General features: G+C 38.4%; 1 protein-coding gene across 1 annotated transcript in view; it reads left to right on the top strand.

Annotated features, from left to right (window-relative positions):
* The window catches only part of KIF26B (kinesin family member 26B), a 290490-nt gene that overhangs the window by 107963 nt on the left and 164379 nt on the right, over positions 1-18148 (top strand). The window contains exon 4 of the mRNA XM_064648644.1: positions 9305-9471. Within this exon, the coding sequence (XP_064504714.1) occupies positions 9305-9471 (167 nt within the window). The remainder of the gene's footprint in view (positions 1-9304; positions 9472-18148) is intronic.

Here is an 18148-nt window from a genome sequence, read left to right as displayed (position 1 = left end):
GCCAAATTGAGAAAACTGAATTCATTGTAAAGCCAGATCAAAATGAGTCTATATATATCATGTCTCAGTGGTGGAGGTTTCTTGGGATTGAGCATCAACTAGCATTTACCAAGTTATGATCTGTGTGGGAATTAGCTAATCAAGCGAATTGTCACAGGCTTATTAGAGCAGATTTCCTGTTTTATAACAAATTTCATTGTTGCTAATGCAATTCTTATTTGATACTGTTTCTGAGGGGAGTGTGCTCAAGAAGTAACTTGCAGATTTTTTGGGCATTACTGTTTCACTGTATAGTTTTGCTTTTGCTTGTTTTGCTTTGCTTTTCATTTCAAAAGCTAGGGCAAGAAGGTGCACAGAGTGAATGAATGAAAGTGCTCTTCCTCATGAGGAAGTTGTAGACTGTGATGAGGTGTCCCCTCAGTCTCCTCTTCTCCAGGCTGAACAGTGACCTCAGCCACTCCTCGTATGGTGTTCCCTCAAGGCCCTTCACCATCTTCGTTGCCCTCCTTTGGACATCCTCTAATAGCTTGATATTTCCCATATTTTGGTGCCCAAAACTGCACACAATATTCAAGGTGAGATCGCCCCAGTGCAGAGCAGAGTGGGACAATCCCCTTCCTTGGCCAGCTAGTGATGCTTTGCCTGATGCCCCCCAGGACAGGTTTGGCCCTCTTGGCTGCCAGGGCACTGCTGGCTCATATTCAACTTTCCATTGACCAGGATCTCCAGGTCCCTTTCCATGGCACTGCTTTCCAGCATCTCATTCTCCAGTCTGGACGTACATTCAGGGTTACCCCATCCCAGGTGCAGAATCTGGCACTTCCCCATGTTGAACTTCACATGGTTGGTGGTTGCTTCTCTCTTTGCAGGGCCTCTCTGACTTCAGGGGAGTCAACAGCTCCTCCCAATCTAGTATCCCCAGCAAATGTACTTATTATTCCTTTGAGTCCTGCATCCAAGTTGTTTATGAAGATGTTAAAGAGAACTGGCTCTAAAATGGAGCCCTGTGGAACCTCACTAGTGACAGGTCACCAGCCTGATGTTACCCCATTAATTATTACCCTTTGTGTCTGACCCAAGAGCCAGGTGCTCACCCATCACATGATGTGTTTATCCAGCTGTGTGCTGGACACTTTGTCCAGATGGATCCTGTGAGAGACGGTATCAAAATCTTTACTGAAATCCAAAAAGATTGCATCAACTGGCTTCCTTTGATCAGCCAGGTGGGTTACCTTGTCAAAAAGGAAATTCAGTTTGACAAGAAGGACTTTCCCCTCACAGAACCACGCTGGCTGTGATTGATGACTGTTGTCCTTCAGGTGTTTTTCAATAACTCCCAGTATAATCTTCTTTGTGATTTTACCAGGCAGTGAAGTGAGATTGTCAGGCTTGTAGTTACCAGGGTCATTCCTCTTATCCTTCTTGAAAATTGGGACAGTGTTTGCCAGTTTCCAGTCAATCAGTACCTCTCCAGATTTCCAAGACTCATTTCAAAAGATCATTGTGAGAGGTCTCAGGATGACATCATCCAGCTCTTTGAATAGTACTCTTGGATGAATCCTGTCAGGCTCCAGCTGGAAAAAAACCATCTCTTTTGTATGGCAGAACTCTTAGAAGTAAGAATTGGAAGAAAATGTCTTACAGCAGAGAACTCCACCTTTATTTGGACGTCCAATTAGCCTCTAAGCAGTTGATCTTAAGACATTGTCATTTGTGGCAAAGTATTTCATTTAATGGGCTTTTGAGTGTAATATGGAACTAAATATATCATTCATAGCAGTTTTGATGGGAGGATATATCCATGTGTGTGAAAATTTGGATTTCATCTGTGCTGAGGAGTGCACTCGATCTGTGTAATAACAACAACAACAACAACAACAATTATCTGTTTTCTAGAGGGATATGGGAGGGAGGTGCAACAGTCAAAGGTCATCCTTCTTTTGGACAGCAGAAAGCTGAAGGTTGCAATTAAGCTCTACGTGCTGTCATGGTAACTAAGTTATGTTTCAATAGAAGTAGTTTATGGTAAATACATTTTGACTCTTTCTTGTTAAATACAAAGCACGATCAGCATTTTTGCCATGCCAGTGATCCTGCCTTTGAAAAACCTCACTCTAAGATACATTGTTTTGTGTTTAGACACAATCTGTGCTGTTACAGCAGCCTGTTCTGCTAGAAATATTTCAGACTTTGTGTGTAAATTTGCTTGAAGGAGGAGCAGAGCATGCCTGAAGATCATCTGTAGAGCTTCAGTATTCACAATGAATAGCAAGTTGCCTTCACTAAGCAGCATTCAGTATGTCTACCTTCAAGAAGGAGTCTGAACGCAGCAGACTTTATGCATGGCCTTTTTCAGCCTCTTGCTCGTAGAACACATTCTTTTGACAAGGAAAGGACTATCAGAATCTTATGTCTTGCTCTGGTTCACACAGAGTCTGTATCAGCAGTGGCAGTGATCTCTAGCTATAGAGAAGCTTAGTATTTTACTATGAGAGAAAAAGGTCATAGTCAAATGGCAAGATGCTATATAAGTTACAGGAACTTGCTACTGTTTCAAAATTATTTTCCCTAAAGGTGGATTTTGTCCTGAATAATTCCTTAAATGTTTCCTCTGTTGTAGTAAGTGATTTTTGAGAGATGAAGAGTATGTCCTTGGTATTCCGTGGTGTATTGAAAGATGACTGACTTAGTAAATAACCACCACTTTCAAGTTGCTCTGATTGAATGGTGTAATTGTTCCCTTTTGCCCTGTGAAGGATGCGTTAATAATTTGATAGTTGTGTGGGCAGCACAATATTCCTCTTTTCCTCTACCTCTTCATCCTTAAAATCCCACTTCAGTTTACTGGTAGTTCAGTAAACCCTCTGCCAGATTTACTGCAAAGTATTTGAAGCTGTATTTAACAATGATATTTGAAATTGACCGTATATTATTTTCGTTTCCTTTTTTCATATGTTAACCTCTCCCAACAACATGCGAAAATGATGAAAACGAAATACAGTAAATATCAAATTATCCACTGTTCTCTTTTTACTTTTTGGTACTGAGTGCAGTGAATCCCAGCTGCTACCTTGTCCTTTGAATGCTACCAAACATAAATTTACGCTGCACTTTTTTTATTACTGCACAGAGATTAATGCAGAACTTCCATGTTAGGCAGAAGTGATGAACAATATTACCAAGGGAGCTCAGAGAAAATAGCCAAATTGTAGAAAGAGAGCCTGCTTTTTCTTGATAAATTCCCTTGTTGAGGGATATGTTCTCCAGGTGAGGTAGAACTCCAGTATTTCCTTCATTAACCTCCCTTCTGAAGAGACTCAAGAAGTATTATCTCCTACTCTGTTTGTTTTCTGATGCTGCTTCCTATAGGCAACTTACTGTAATTCCACTGACAGTTTTAGCAGCTGGGAAGCTGGTAGCTTACTGAAGAATTCAGATTTTTGTCTCATTCTACAATCCACTGCACTGTCACATCAAATAGCGAACACTTAAGCACTAAAGAAAGTGGGAGAATTCTTTCAGTTTTCAAAATTAATTTGTAAATTAGATACTTGCCTCAACCTTTAAGAATTAGTAGGTAAAGCCCAGGAAAAACAGCATTGCTTAGTTCTCAGGAAAGTTTTCTATGTCAGAAGAAAGACACGTGAATGATGTATTGTAAATTGCATCTCCCAGTGCTAGTTTCATCGCTCCCATAGACCAGAAACCAGGCTTCTTGAGCCAAACAGGAAGAATAAATTTATCTTGTTATGACTGAGAGTAAACTGAAGAGCCAAAAGGAGTTGGACAGAAGGTAAAAAATTAATATCTTAGAAGAGCCAGAATACTTGATTGTGTGTAATGGAAAACTTGGTATTAAGCTGTTAAGCTTGTGTTATAAACAGGTTTATAAGAATTTATGATTTTTTTGTGTGCTAAAGCTTTGAGACATCTATCTTTTAGTGCTTCCCTCGACTCATCTTTAAAAGGAGAGTCTTTAAGAAGAACCTTTTTCTTGTTTAATGTAGACGTGCTGTCTAAAGTAACCCAGGAAGTAATTACATCAGTATTTATTGGGCAGAAAATTCAGTGCTGCTCTGAATAAAGAGTGGATTGCCAAAGAAGCCATTCAGGAGTGTTTGTGCATTTATGAAAGAGAGCTTTCTACCTTCACTTTCTTCTTCCTGGTGAGCTTCTCTCCTGAGGTTAGGAACTCTGGACTCTGAGAATTGCTTTGTAGTGAATTTGAATTTTTGAATTTAGCTTTGACATGGATATCTTTCACACATTTCTGTGCAGTCAGTTCATTCATCAGTTACTAATGTTAACTAGATTTTGGGGATGTTCCTGAATGCTTCACTACCTCCAGAGCAATGGATGTTTCATATCTTTCATAAATGCTAACTTCCATTTGTACAGTAATTTCAGTTGGAAGTCCTCAGTTAGGAGCTTTAGAAACCACTAATGAGCTGGGCTGTAAAACACCCTTATGTAAATATAATTAACCTCATACTGCATGATGGCAAGTCTTATGCACAGAGAGACTCTGTAATTGGAATAGGAAGAGAATCTAGCCTGGCTGACACCTGTAGTTTAACTGCAGAGCCATCTTTTTCCTACGAATTAGGGAATTTAAATCATGATTTATCTCTAGCTCTTGCTGTATACTGTCAGCAACCAGTGAAAGAGGAAGTTAATGGATGCCTTGCATTTATGAGACAGGAGAAAAAAAATGAAGCCTTGGGAGGGATATCTGTCTTGTCCCACACGCACTTAGAAGGTTTTTATTGAGGCATGAAAGGTTGTGTTGTTTCATTCTTTGTCTTTTTGTTCCTTATCCAGGCACTGATGTGCTGCCAACAATTCTATGAAGGAATTTTTCCTATGTCCTATTAAGTGATCTTGAACCTCTTGTATATGCTATGTGGGTACTCACAAAAGAGAAGGGAAAGAGAATTTAAGAATCAAGTCTTTTCCTCCTTAAAGACTGAAACAGCATCTAGTAAGAGAGATGGTGACACTAAAGAGGCAGATTTACTTGAATTGTGCTTGCCAGACACACATTAGTGTGGAAAAAGAGAAAGATAAAAAAAGAAAAAGTGAGTTTGTTAATGCTCAAAGTGTAATTTTCAACTATGTCTTTGGCAGTGGGACAGGGAAAACCAAATTCTCTAATAACTTTGGAAATGTCTGTTATGTGAGTGTTTTTCCCTAAATACTTTATATATTTTGGGCTATTTACTTGAGTTTGTATATGTGTGAACTTCAGTGAGTGATGTCAGAAGAGAAAGGGATAATTTGTTACTGTGACTGGAGGACAGAATAAATGAGATGGTAATATTACCTCCAAAGACCTCTTTTCAGTTTGGTTTAGCAATTTGAATGATTTCTACTCTCTCCAATCTATGAGGGAAAAGAAAGTAAATGCAAAATAACTGACTTAAAGCCAGTAGTCTCTGGATATATGAATTGTCTGGATTTCTTTCTGCCCCCCTGCCTTATGTATATGTATTGAAATCTGGGGATAAATGAGGATTTATTAGTCAAATATTGTGGGCACACATCTATCGAGGTACTCAGCCCATGGATTGACACACTTGTACAAATTTGTGCAGTATGAACAATACTCTGAAAAGTACTGGATGCCAACATGGTTCACAGCACCATCTTTACCTTTCATCACCACTAGCTGCAAAAAAAGAGTGACTTGAACTCTTTCAGACAAAACCTGTTGTTCTGTTAGAGGCTATGGGTGTTGCAGTATCACAAGGTGCTTCTGTGGGCTTTTACCTTTGTTAGCACCAAGTGGTTGCAGACTTCCCAGATGAGGAATTGGAGAATGTTTGTAATTCAAGAAAATATTTCAGCTTTCATTTCTCCTGGAGACATTTCACTGTTGAAAAAATCCCACATTGGCAGAAAGTAATAAAGTACTAAAACTGGAGATATTCCTACATTAGGAAATCCTGGACTGTGGCTTAAGCCAGATTTTATTTTATCTTGATTTTTCTACATCTTAGGTAAAACAAAGTATGTTCCCATTTCAGTATCCCTGTAATACACTGTTGACTATGAAGTGTCCCTGCTGAGGAAAAGAGTAAATCAAAGGAGCTCAAGGACAGACAGTATGTACATTTAGAGTTTAGTTCTGAGTGACTTCATGCTGAGAAACAGATTTTTTTTGGCCAGGAAGTGTGCCAGCATCTGTAAGGAAACCAGACAGTGGTGCTGGACCTCAGGATCAAAAAGGTGTTTAACTAGTCCAACATGCTGCATTATGAGTGTCCATGCAGGGCACCTCTAGGAGGACTCTCAGGAATGCTGCTTTTCGCAGATGGTACATCAATGTCAATGTCAAGAAGTAGCCTCCTGTGTTCTGCAACAAAGCAAGTGGTGTGAATGAACATGAAGGAGAGCTGCTGCTTGTCCAGCAGGCTCTGGTGGTCAGTACCATACAGATGTTTCACAGCTTGCAATTTGAGCAGCTACCATCCCCTATAGTACTTGGACTGTTGTGTTGGACACAACAAAGTAGCAAGAGTACTGAAAAGCCTGCATTTATATAGAAACAACCCCATTCAGCATCTGCTCATAGTACGTGCAATTAATAAAATAAGTATTATTTGTCTCTTTTCTCTCAGTCCTATGGATAGTGTGACACTTCACAAATACAGAATTTGTAAATGTGTTTGATCATTTCCAGTTTCTCCTTCAGTTCCTTTGCATTTTGCTGTAAGAAAATGTGACCTAAATAACAGGCTTTATAAGATCCTCATCCCTATTTATTAAAAAAGCATTAACATTCCATTGGCTGACTAATATTCACTTCTCTCTGAGTGCATAGGTGAGGAACAGCGTTTTATATTTATATCTTTGTGAAACAATCTCATATTTCTTTGGTAAGTGATTATTTTGGAGTGCTTGTGTATAAGAACTAGTTATCCAATAAATTCAGGAACCAAGCATCTAAACAGATTCTGAGGAAGCTAGAGAGTAATACTTTACAGGAATGTGCACAATCAGTTTGAGGCATTTTGTTGCTCTGTGCTGGTCACATTAGTAGGACTTGTGGATGTGGACATGGATCACCTCAAAATCCCAAAAACCATGTAACCAACATGACATAGGCTTTTATGCCCAAGTCACGTTAATTGTTTTCTGGTTTTTCCAAATACCAAGATGCACAAATCCTTTCCTGTTTTGCAGTTGGCTCAAATGCCTCTCAAGCTTCACCGTCTTAAAACTTCAGGGGATCTGCTGACACCAATAGAAATGTACTGCACCGCCTGTGGAAATTCATATTTGGAGCTGTACCTTTATTTGGCAGAATATGGAGAGGTTATGATTGCAGTTGACATAAGTCAACTCATCAATTTCTTAACTGCTGTTCAGTTGCCATGGGAGTAGCACTTCCTAGTGACACTGTCAACAATGGTAATTAATTAATGATAATCCATTCTGATTTCAGATATATGAATCAGATGAACTAAGATGAGGTTAGGTTTATATGTATACTCTGCTCTGAAGAGTGGGCTTTTTAAATCTGTCTGTTTAGTAGTTGATGAATTTGGTTTCAGGATAATTTGAGGGGACAGGGCAGAATCTTGTACTAGTTCATTGCAAATATAAATAGCTGAGTTAGCCAAAATTATGCAATATTTAAGGAATAATTGCTTAGTGAAATGAAGTGTGTTGGATGCCCCAAGTGGACATGCATAGGGTAGCAGAACACTGAAGAACTGTCTGCCTGCACACTGGAAATGTGGAGGTATCCTGGCAGACAGCCTGAATTCCTGCATTCTAACAGTAGTATGAGATGATTTAAGTCCAGAATTTCATCTGTAGCCTTCCGAGAGCACTGCTTATTCAGAGTAGTGAATCCTGAATCCTGTGAATTAGAAGGGCTCACCATGAGATTAACATGATGGGGACACTTGCAGCAATTTTACTGGTTCCTCATGAAAATAGAGTGGCTAGTTTAGTATTCCTGCTCTTGAAGCATTACAGTCAATTGGTCTAAAAGTATGCAATTAAGGATAAACACTTGGATTATCTTCTTAGCCATCGTAGAATGGATAGCAATTCTCTATGAGAGAAACAGAGGTCGTGTGACAGTTGGTCTAAAAAATGTTGCCATATCACGTCTTTTTCCCCTTCCAAATACAAATCAGTTCTTCAACTTTGCTTTTGATAACTGAAATTTTTAACAGCTGAAATAAAGCAAGTCTGAGCAGAAAAAGAACTACAGGATTATTTCAAGTACTTTTCTTGACATGCCTCAGGAAGATGTTCTGTTGTTATTGTGGTGATAAGTAGAGGCATGAAAACTGAAATTGAACTGGTTAGAGACTGCCTCTTGCAAACTTTTTGCAGGGAGAAGGAAGATATGCCTTGGATGATTGCTAGCGATAATTTGAAAGGGCTCTTTTAAGGCATATGTAGCAATTTTGTGACACACATTGGTGAACAAAAGCTATTTGTCCTTGAAACGAGGGAAGGAAGAATGAGAATTTTTTAGGAATTGCATGAAGTACAGTAGATGACATTACTTCATTGTAAATTCATCCAGAAGAAGTCAGGAAACTGAAATCAAAGTTTTGAGGAGGTGCTTCGGTAGAGCTGATCCAACTTTCTCTGAAGTCAAAGGATCTTTCAATTGATCTGAGGAGAGCTGGGTCAGGTCAGTTTGCACTCTGGTTCTTTTTCAAACAATGAAAAGCTGAGATGAGGCTTCCTAACAGGGGAAAAAAATGTTAAATGGGCCGTCAAAGGAATGAAATCATGAGGTGTTTAAAATCTTTCAGTAAAGCCAATGAAAGTGAGTAGTAATGGTCCCAATTTTCCAGAGAGATGATAAATTGTCTAAGATCCCATGGGACTTCTTCCTATGCTGTGTGTTGGGTTTGCTGAAGAAAGGTCAACAAAAATGCTTAATACGCTAATGCTGTGTTGTTTTACAAAGGCCTGGAGTAAAATATAAATATCTTGCACATGGCAAAGCTGTCTCTCTTGTACCATAAGGTAAAACCAGGCAAGGATTAGGGTTTACTCTTTCTTTTCTATGTGAATGGAAACCCACAGACATTATTGACATTTATTGATGGGATAAATTTATCCTATTAGTTTTAATGCAGACAAGGTTAGAGCTGAGCTAAGGTACTGTAGATTAGCATGAAAGAAGCAATAAGCCTGTTCACAGAGCAGCAAAGAGATAGTGAATGAAATGCCTCTCTTACTCCATCTGCAATCTGGAGGTACTTCTGGATTAGGAGGGGTCAGCTAGTGAGCTTTAGCTGATGACACTTCTGTTTTTTTCTGTTTTCAGATATCTCAGCTTATGACAGAGACTAGTCGAGAGGGCCTGACTGAAGCAGCATTGAACCGCTACAATGCAGATAAACCCTCCCTGTACAGCTTCCCTGCTTCCCAGAGCACATATGTTGCCAGTGAAGTATCCACAGGCACCTCAGTGGCAGCATCATTTTTTGCCAGGTAAGAGAGATTTCTCAGATTTTCCTTCTCTGGAAACATAACTTCTTTCAAAGGAGGTGACTCTGCAGTGAAGAAGTGGGATAGACAGAGTACAGCATGCATGTCAAAAACATGGCTACAGATACGGACCTATCACAGACTTTCAGGAATTACCACGAAAATATTGTTCAATCCACCTGTATGCATTTATCTGTAAAATGGGGGTAATACTTCTACCTTCTTCTATAAAACATCTCTTCGTGCTTGATTTGGGGTAAAATGGGACTGTGCTCCCCAAATAATATTTTAGCGACATTTTTAGGGCGGTGTATCCCTGAATGAGAAGAGCCCATCCAAGTAATTTTCTGAGATAGGCAATTAATTATAGAGCTAACTGGATGTGGCTAGTTCCATTTGGTAGCAATCTTCAGATTTCTTTGTTGAATTTTACTTTCATATTGGGAAATTATCAAGATTTCCACTTTCAGGCTGAAAAATTAAGGTTTCTGATTTCAACTCCTGTCCCTGTCATGTCATTAAATTGACCTGAGGGTCTAAATTCAGCCTTAGAACGCCCTTTCTGTTGAATATTCAGAAAATGTTAAAAAAAAAAATTGAGGTAAAATTTCATTAAAAAATCTTACTGCTATCTTTATTAATTTGTTAGTAAAAATGTTTTGTTAAATTGGCATAGCAGCTAGTAAGTGAAATATCAATTATCACCAATGGAAATATTTTTTTTGTGCGGAAATACACTCTTTGCAGAACATAATCTCGTTAGCCCGGTTGAATCCTTATGTAACAAAAGACGTTGAAATAATCCTTGTCTTTTAATGCTTTTTATTAATTAACAGATTGACTTGGGAAGAGTTGTGAAAGTAATGAAATATCAAGAGAATAAGCTATTATTGTAGCACTTCCAAACCAATCCAGTGAGAGATCTTGATTTCAAAACATGGAGTGAACTTTGAGTGAATGCCTCAAGCATTTTCAGATTAGTTTTCTTCCTTTGAGAGAGCCAAATTATTAGTAATTCCATATGATTCTATTTTATTTTAAAGGTAAATGGAAAATTTATAAAGTTGTTGGACTCCATAAATCTGGAAAGAATATCTGCGTCTCCTATTTTTCCTCACCAACATGAGGGCAACATATGTTTGATCAGTGTCACACAGCAAGGGAGTCATGTAAAAGGATTAAGAGTAGAATTTTAGAAGATCCAGTTGTTTGGGGCAGCTCTGCCATTTTTTTCTTTGCAGATGTGGTGCTACAATAGCATGTGAATGATGAGAGGGGTTTGCTGCCCTTTTCTCTTTAACTGCAGGCAATTTAAATTAAAATTGCTGAATGTACACACATGGTAATATCTAACTGGCGTGCAGATTGGGATTAGCACATATTTTAGCGTGAATTGATTTATGAAGATGGCTTAACTCATTTGTTCTTCATTGTTTCACTGTTTATGCTGAGGGAATTAATTTACTTTTAGTATACTCTGCTGAAATGTAGGAAACTAATTAAATTTACTCAAAATCCCTGGTGTAAATCACATCATTTTAAGTAGAACTCTGTTAGCTTCTAGCTGATGATGTGAATTCTTGGGTATGCTTGGCCCTGCAGAGATCTCATGTTTAGGTTGTTTATTCTTAAACTCTACTTAGCAAGACAAAACCACCTGGTTTAGTTTGGGGTATTGCACAATTAGTGTAATCTTACTTGTATAAGTCAGTTTTGTCCTGGACTTCAAGTTACATCATCTGCTGGAAATTGAAGCAAATTCAAGTCAGTTGTTCACTACTTGACCTTTTAACAAGAAAATCCACAATTTGTTTTCAAAATGTGAATAATTATTTTTTGTTTTGCATCTTATGTGTCTGTTTACATTTTTTTAAAGTTGGGGTAAGAAGCATAAGAACCCACATGTATGTGTATCATAAAACATAAGGTAGAAGGCAGTGGTTGTCTAGCTCACTAAGATGCTGCCCTGTTTACAATGTGAAACAGTCCTTTGTACCAGGCCTATGAATTCCAAACTTTTGCTTTTTCTGATGGTTAGTGGCACATGGAGTAGTGACTAACCAACCATGTCCGTTTTTTTTGAGTTTGTGTCACATACAATGTTTACACAGTCGGTAAGTGAGAAATTATTACAAAGCCAGAGAAATTTGCTAATGCGAAGCTGAAGTTCAAAGTAGAAGAGTGGAACATATTCTTCTGAAATTTGAATAGTATCCCACAGTATTTCACTCTAAGTTCCCTAACAAGCAAAGCAAACCTCAGACGAGGCTCACATAAAAGTCATCCATCATGAGGAAAAAACCCAATTAACTAAAATACCCTGGTACAGAGGAAATGTCAAGGCATCCATGAGAAATTTTGGTTGTAATTACTTGAGAAACATCAGGTGTGCCATACTGGGAGCTTATAATTTTTCTGTTCTCAGGCATTACTAGTCCAACAGTGATAGTCACTTGATTGGCCTGCAGCTGGCATTGAGCCATGAAGAAGCATCCTGAGGCCATAGTGACTCTCAGTTTTTTTAAAAAATAGGAGACTTATCAGGTATCTCAATAATTGACTGTTATATTTCATGATCTATAGCTGACAGATTTCCAAACCAGCTAAAAGGGCTGCAACTCTTGTGAATTGTCATTTGTTGGGATATTGCTGCAAGGGAACTTATGACACGTCAGGATTCCTGGGGAACAGCATGTGAATGTTTTAAAGGAACAAACACTGAAAACTATCCAAAGTGCTCAGCTGGTAGGCTTATGAATATTAGATGATACAGGTATGAATAATGAATTTCTAATGATGATTCTGACACAGAAACTGAATCCAATTAGTTGTGCTTTTAATGACAAGCACCAAATTTGCCTTTCTCTTCAGGGCTATCACTCATTTTTGTCTCAGATATGCTTCAATCGTGCTGATTTAGCATCAACTTGCTTCTTAGTGGTACACATTTGTGATGAGAATAATTCACTTAGTGAATGTGAAATAACGTTAAGATTCTTTACAGAAAAAGAATCATTTATAGAACATTTTCAAATTTTTTTGCATGAATTAACTTTTGCCTCCAGTTTGGGTCTTTGTCACAAGGAGCACTGTATCTTTGGGCCATTACAGTCTAAGGTGTTCTAGCCTCTTGCCTTATGTCCTTCAAGCATGATGTAGGAGTGTGCCACCCCCAATCAGGAGATCAGTACATGCTGGTGCTAATGCTGCCAAAGAGCTGAGGGAGGGACCTTCTATTGCTTCTCTCCCTGTTAGACAAGTTAGACTCTGTGAAGCTCTAACAGGCCAAGGGACATAGCACTGAATCTTATTCCTATCTAGGCTGGTTTCTACATAAAGAAAACTTCTGGGACTGACTTCAGCTTTGGCCTGACTACTCTGTAAACAAACCTGCTCTTCTGAATAAAACTCTCTTGTGACTGGGCTGTAGAGTTTCAATAGTCTCTCAAAGGGTGATAGCATGATGCAGGAACTAGAAGTCAGAGCTGGACCAGAGCCTTTCAGTTGTCCTTTACAATGCCTAAGAGTTTTTGAGATCTTGGTACTGTTCCTTGTTGGCCCCATCACAGCAAACTTGTTTTCTTGGAGAGGAGGAACTTTTATTGGATCAGGACAAGTGAGAAACATAAAGCTCATTTCACTTGGAGTGTAAAAGAAAGGTAATTTTTTGAGAAGGAGATATTTTTGAAGTTTAGTCTTGAAAGTTGTTTCCTGTTGCTAGTCAGGAAGTGTAACAGTATATTTTGAACAAAAGCCTGCCTTAATCTGAAATCAGATATGGTCGTATTTGGATTAATTGAGCCTAATGGGAATACAGATAATCTTGAAAGTAGCCTGAAAAATCTGTTCTAGGGATCATTTTCCATGTCTTTATGCAGCTAAACACTAAGCAGGGCCACACAGTGCTACTGTTGTAGATGTAGCAAGGCATGTTTTTCAGACAAAATGCAGAAATTTCCAGATTTTTTAAAAACTTCTTATTTTAAGACAAAATAGGAATAGAGAAACTTAGTGTCATGTATAACTGATGTGCAGCTACTCAGCATGGGATAAGCGCTACTTACAGTTACCTGCATTCTTGGAAAAACTGTAGGTGACCCTTTCCACACTCATTCCCCATGCCTGTGTGGTTTGGCAGCTGGAGAAGGAGGAGGTGAGGCAGTGCCTTACTGCCAAGGGGTACTGTGGATGTGTTCAAAATGCTGCTGAATGTTCCATAGATTTCCCTTCCCCTCCTGAGAATTCTTTTTGAATATTTTTTAAAATTCTCATGCATCTTACATGAGTTACAAAGCTTACATGAGGATGGTATTTGTGGGGCCTCATTTTAAAGCTGCTGTGCTGTTTTGATGACTTAACTCTCCAGAGACTCTGGAATCTCATCTCTCCCTGTTTTTTGCATATATGTGGTAAACTTCTGTTCATCACACAACTTGTGTTGTTTGCTGGTTTTCCTTATAGGTGCTATATCATGTGACTTGTGTTGAAATTTGAAGTAAGGAGCTAGTCTGTACAATCTTTCTGTGTGTATCTGTTTTAAAGCCCTAAGGAATCCAGGAACACCAGGGCTTTAATTCGTTAAAGGCTGTGTATTGTTTTAAATCAGCCATTCCATTTTAACGTCCTGGCTTCAGTTTTTCAAAGGTCCAGGGGAAGTTCACAAAACTGAACCTTTCCCGGCATTGCAACAGAGGATTTGTCAGAACATATGCAGGAACAACAGGTAAGAAACAGAGGCAGCAGCTAGTAGAGAAAGAAGTGGGTTGGAGAGGATATCCTTGTACCACAGAGTCCAACTTTGGCTTGGGAAGCTCCACAGGAGAAACATTTGACTTATGTCAGTACTCTGGCTGTAGCTATTGGTGTAGCTGAAGCGTGACACCAGCAGATGTGAGAGCCAGGTCAGGAATCTGCTGTTGATATTCCTATAAGTGGTGCAGGTGCACAGCAGGCTGTGCAGGTACACCCAGGGCATTGGTGCTGCTGAGGCCTGAGAGACCTGTCAGGAAAGAGCCTGTGAACGCTGTCACAGAGTGAAAGCTGCTTGTCTGTGCCTTTCTGAAGAAAGTTCTGTTGAAGTTTTGACTGTTTTTGTCTCAAGAGCAAATGACTTGGCTGACAGTGTTTCTTCATGCTGGAGAGTGGTGGACCCAACTGCTCTTTCAAGCCATGCACTAGTTCCCTAGTTTGGGCACTGCTTGGGAAGTTCCTGATGTTAAATAGTCATCACCTCAACATCCTTAAGAGAAAATTATTTTCTGACACTTAGGTGAAAACAATTTGGTTTCTTACTGTCTAAACTATGCAGAATCTAACAGGATTTTCTTTCATTAGCTGAACAAACTAAATTTAAAAGTTAAATTGTGGTCACTCCTTTGGACATTTTGAAGAGCTACATATTAATAACTGTAATCCGAATTTTTACTCTTTTCCCTCATCCTCATGATATACTGAATAAGAAATACATAAAAAGAATGTTAAGATAAAAGATCCACAGACTGTCTTTCCATAGGAGTGCTGGCAGAAAGTTTTAAAATGTCTGCAAATCCTTTTCACAAGTATTTCTACCTTCAAAGCCGGTCTTGGTCTGACTAGTGGAGGAAATTTTAATCACAATGATCTCAGTCATCCTGAAAGACCGTGAAAGGTCTTTTTGGAGTTTGAGTGCACAACTCCAGTGACTGACTTGTAATACTTGCTCAACATTCCTCAGAAATGTGGGAGATCCATGCTCATAATCATTGCTTCTGTGTGCTCCCCGTTGCTGTGAGAGCCCTAACTAACAGACTGTTTCTACTTTCTGTTATTGGTGTTATTTCATATATATAAATTAAATGCCAATCAAAAGGGATTTGTGACTCTCCTTAAGTAAAAGGAGGCTGGCAGTTGGGGCATAAAGAATACTCTTTTTCTATGGTTCAGTGTAAACAAAATGAAAATATTGTGGTGAGAAAGACTATGAGAGTTACATGCAAGAATAGCCAGTGTGTAGTAGTGGAGGCAATGATCTGATTACGACTTAAGTGCCACATTTGGAAGAGGGAAAGCAGAGGTATTTGAATGATCTCTAATTTTGCATGGTAGCTCTATCTTGGGTCCCAAGCAATTTCCAGTGATCGTTTTTTTTTTCCAAAGCTGACACATTCCCCATGACACTTTTGTTTGAATCAGTTCATGTCATTTGATTACAGAAAAAAAAAAAGTTTAACAAGCTTCCAGACTAGGTCCATTTCTAACACAAATTGTCTAAGGTACATATCTGAAACCATGGTGTTTGAATCGTTGCATACTTGCATATGGCCATTATTTAAACAAAAGCTTATGAAAATATACACACTCTTGGGACCTAGGTTGGAAATCTAGTTGTGATATGTTTAAGTTGGCACTGGAGTGTAAACAAAAATAATTTGAACCTTCATGCCAACTAGATCCACTATATGTTGGCTGAAGATTATTAGCTTTCATTCACAGCTTAAAATACAGATAATGGACCTTGATTTTTAAACACGTTTTTGTGAGTGATCTGTGGAGCTATAAAAAGAAATAAACTAAAGCTACCCTAGATTACCATAGAATACTATACTTGCAGGAGTGTGCCATCTGCTTAGCCTCAAAGCATGTTCCTAGTATCAAAGTAATCCACTTAAGGTAAACAACTCTGTACATTTGAAGTTAACAAATATAGTTTTCCAGACTAAGCATGATTTAAAAATATAATTATTTAGAAGAAACTAAAAGAAAAATTACCATCCAGAACAATTTATTTAGCATTGAACAGAGAAATTAAAATTCCAATCCATGAAAGGTATGTTACTTTGATGTTTTGTCTTTATTGAAATATGCTACACCTGCTGCTGTGCACTGCACAAGGTGAGTGTTTTCTGACCTGCACTTGCCCTACATATGGTATGTTTTGTATTGATGGAAATGGCAATCACTAAATTATGTTGTTATTGAAATGGTCATCAAGATTTGCAGTTTCTTGTGTAACTGACCTTTCACGGTTTGGAGAAAACTTGCCCTTTTCCTCCTTTTGTCTTTGGAAAGTTTTGAGATATGTTGTTTCTCTGTGATGCAATGAATATCTGGTTCTGTAAAGCAAAGGAAGTTTTTTCTGAAAGAGATTATCTTAAAATGCATGTCTTGTCTCCTAAGTGAAATTCATTATATTATTTCTTCCTAATATGTATTGCTTGGAAACTAGAATCCCAGAGTTTTTCTCATTCCTGTAAGAATCTGTGGTGTTTAGTTATAACTTTTTGTCTGAATAAATGTGTGAGTATTTTCCACCATTTTTCTTATGTACACAAATTTTAACTTGTGTTTGGAATTAATTTTCTCTATTAATTTTTATATGATGAGTTGTATTCAATTTTTAAATTAAAAAAATTAATCTGGGAATACATTTGTATGTGCTCTTCCCTCCTTTTTTCCTGTCTGCTTATTTTCTCAAGTACAATTCATGAAAACGGGTGATAACTGAGGACCTGTTTACCTTGTAAACAAACACCGACCAGCTCTCTGAGATCCTAGAGTCAATAGCTGATTGAATTACAGTGAAAAGGGGCAGTAATGCAAACACCTACTTAATCTAGTTCATGCAATGTAAAAGCTTTGTAGAAGCTCTTAAGTGTTATGTAGCCTCTATCAAGGCAGAAAGAGGTAACCAAGACACTTCCTATCTTCAGTAGTTAGCAATGGCCTTTGTCCGATGTTTCTGAGATGTTACCTTAGCTTAAAATTTGCCCTCTCCTTTTGTACCCCATTGATTGCTGCTATTACAGATAAGAAACTTTAGACCTGTAAATAACTGTGCTGGCCCCATTCTTGCTGCGACTCTCGTGTCTTAGGTGCTGTGTACCAATAAATGCTTCACATTGCAGGAAAGAGTATAGGATGATGATGATATGGCACTGAAGCTCTGATTATTTTAATGGTTTGCTAAGGAAGGAGGGAATTTTTCATGGATTTGTATTCCTAATTCTCCTAGGTGATTTCAAGCATTCAGTAGAAAAGTAGCTAGATGTATGGAAGCTGAACTCTTGCTGCTCTCCATACACTATGCTAAAATAGAGGTAACTTTTTCTCTACTTCTTGTCACATCCTGCTGATTTCAATAGATTGCAAAGGGGGAGGCTAATTAAGCATAGGTTTTTCCTTTAATTTCTAACAGGTTTTCTGGAGTGCCAGAATACTTGCTACGTGAACATCCACTCCCCGCATTGATTTAAGAAAACTTAAAAGGAACTGAGGCTATTTCCTTCCCTCAGCACTGCCTTTCCCTGAAACCTGACATATACATTGAGAAAAATTGCTAGCAGCATATGCAGTAATCCCTCAGCACCTGTTACCAAAGATTCCTGGTGTTCAATCTTGCTTTTTACTCTTAGGGCAGTGGAAATAAAAATGGTCAGCATTAATCTTCTGACTTCTAGTATAGTTGTGACTGCCAACTGTAATATAGGCAACCTCATGTTGATTTACTATTTTGCATATTTCTTGCTTCCCTTAAACCTTGACATGAGAGTTCTGATTTATAGTGTCTCTATCTTGACTTGTGGAGAGAGAAAGATGAATTGATGTAGTTGCACTGTCTAGAGCAGAAAATTATATGCACTACCAGTTGTTTTTTCCCTCTGTTTTTGAAAACATCAAACTAACCTTGACTCAAAGAGATCAT

The sequence above is a fragment of the Pseudopipra pipra genome, chromosome 3 (genome assembly GCF_036250125.1).
Source record: "Pseudopipra pipra isolate bDixPip1 chromosome 3, bDixPip1.hap1, whole genome shotgun sequence".
NCBI classification, from domain to species: Eukaryota; Metazoa; Chordata; class Aves; order Passeriformes; family Pipridae; genus Pseudopipra; species Pseudopipra pipra.
This window is presented reverse-complemented; position numbering and strand designations above follow the sequence as displayed.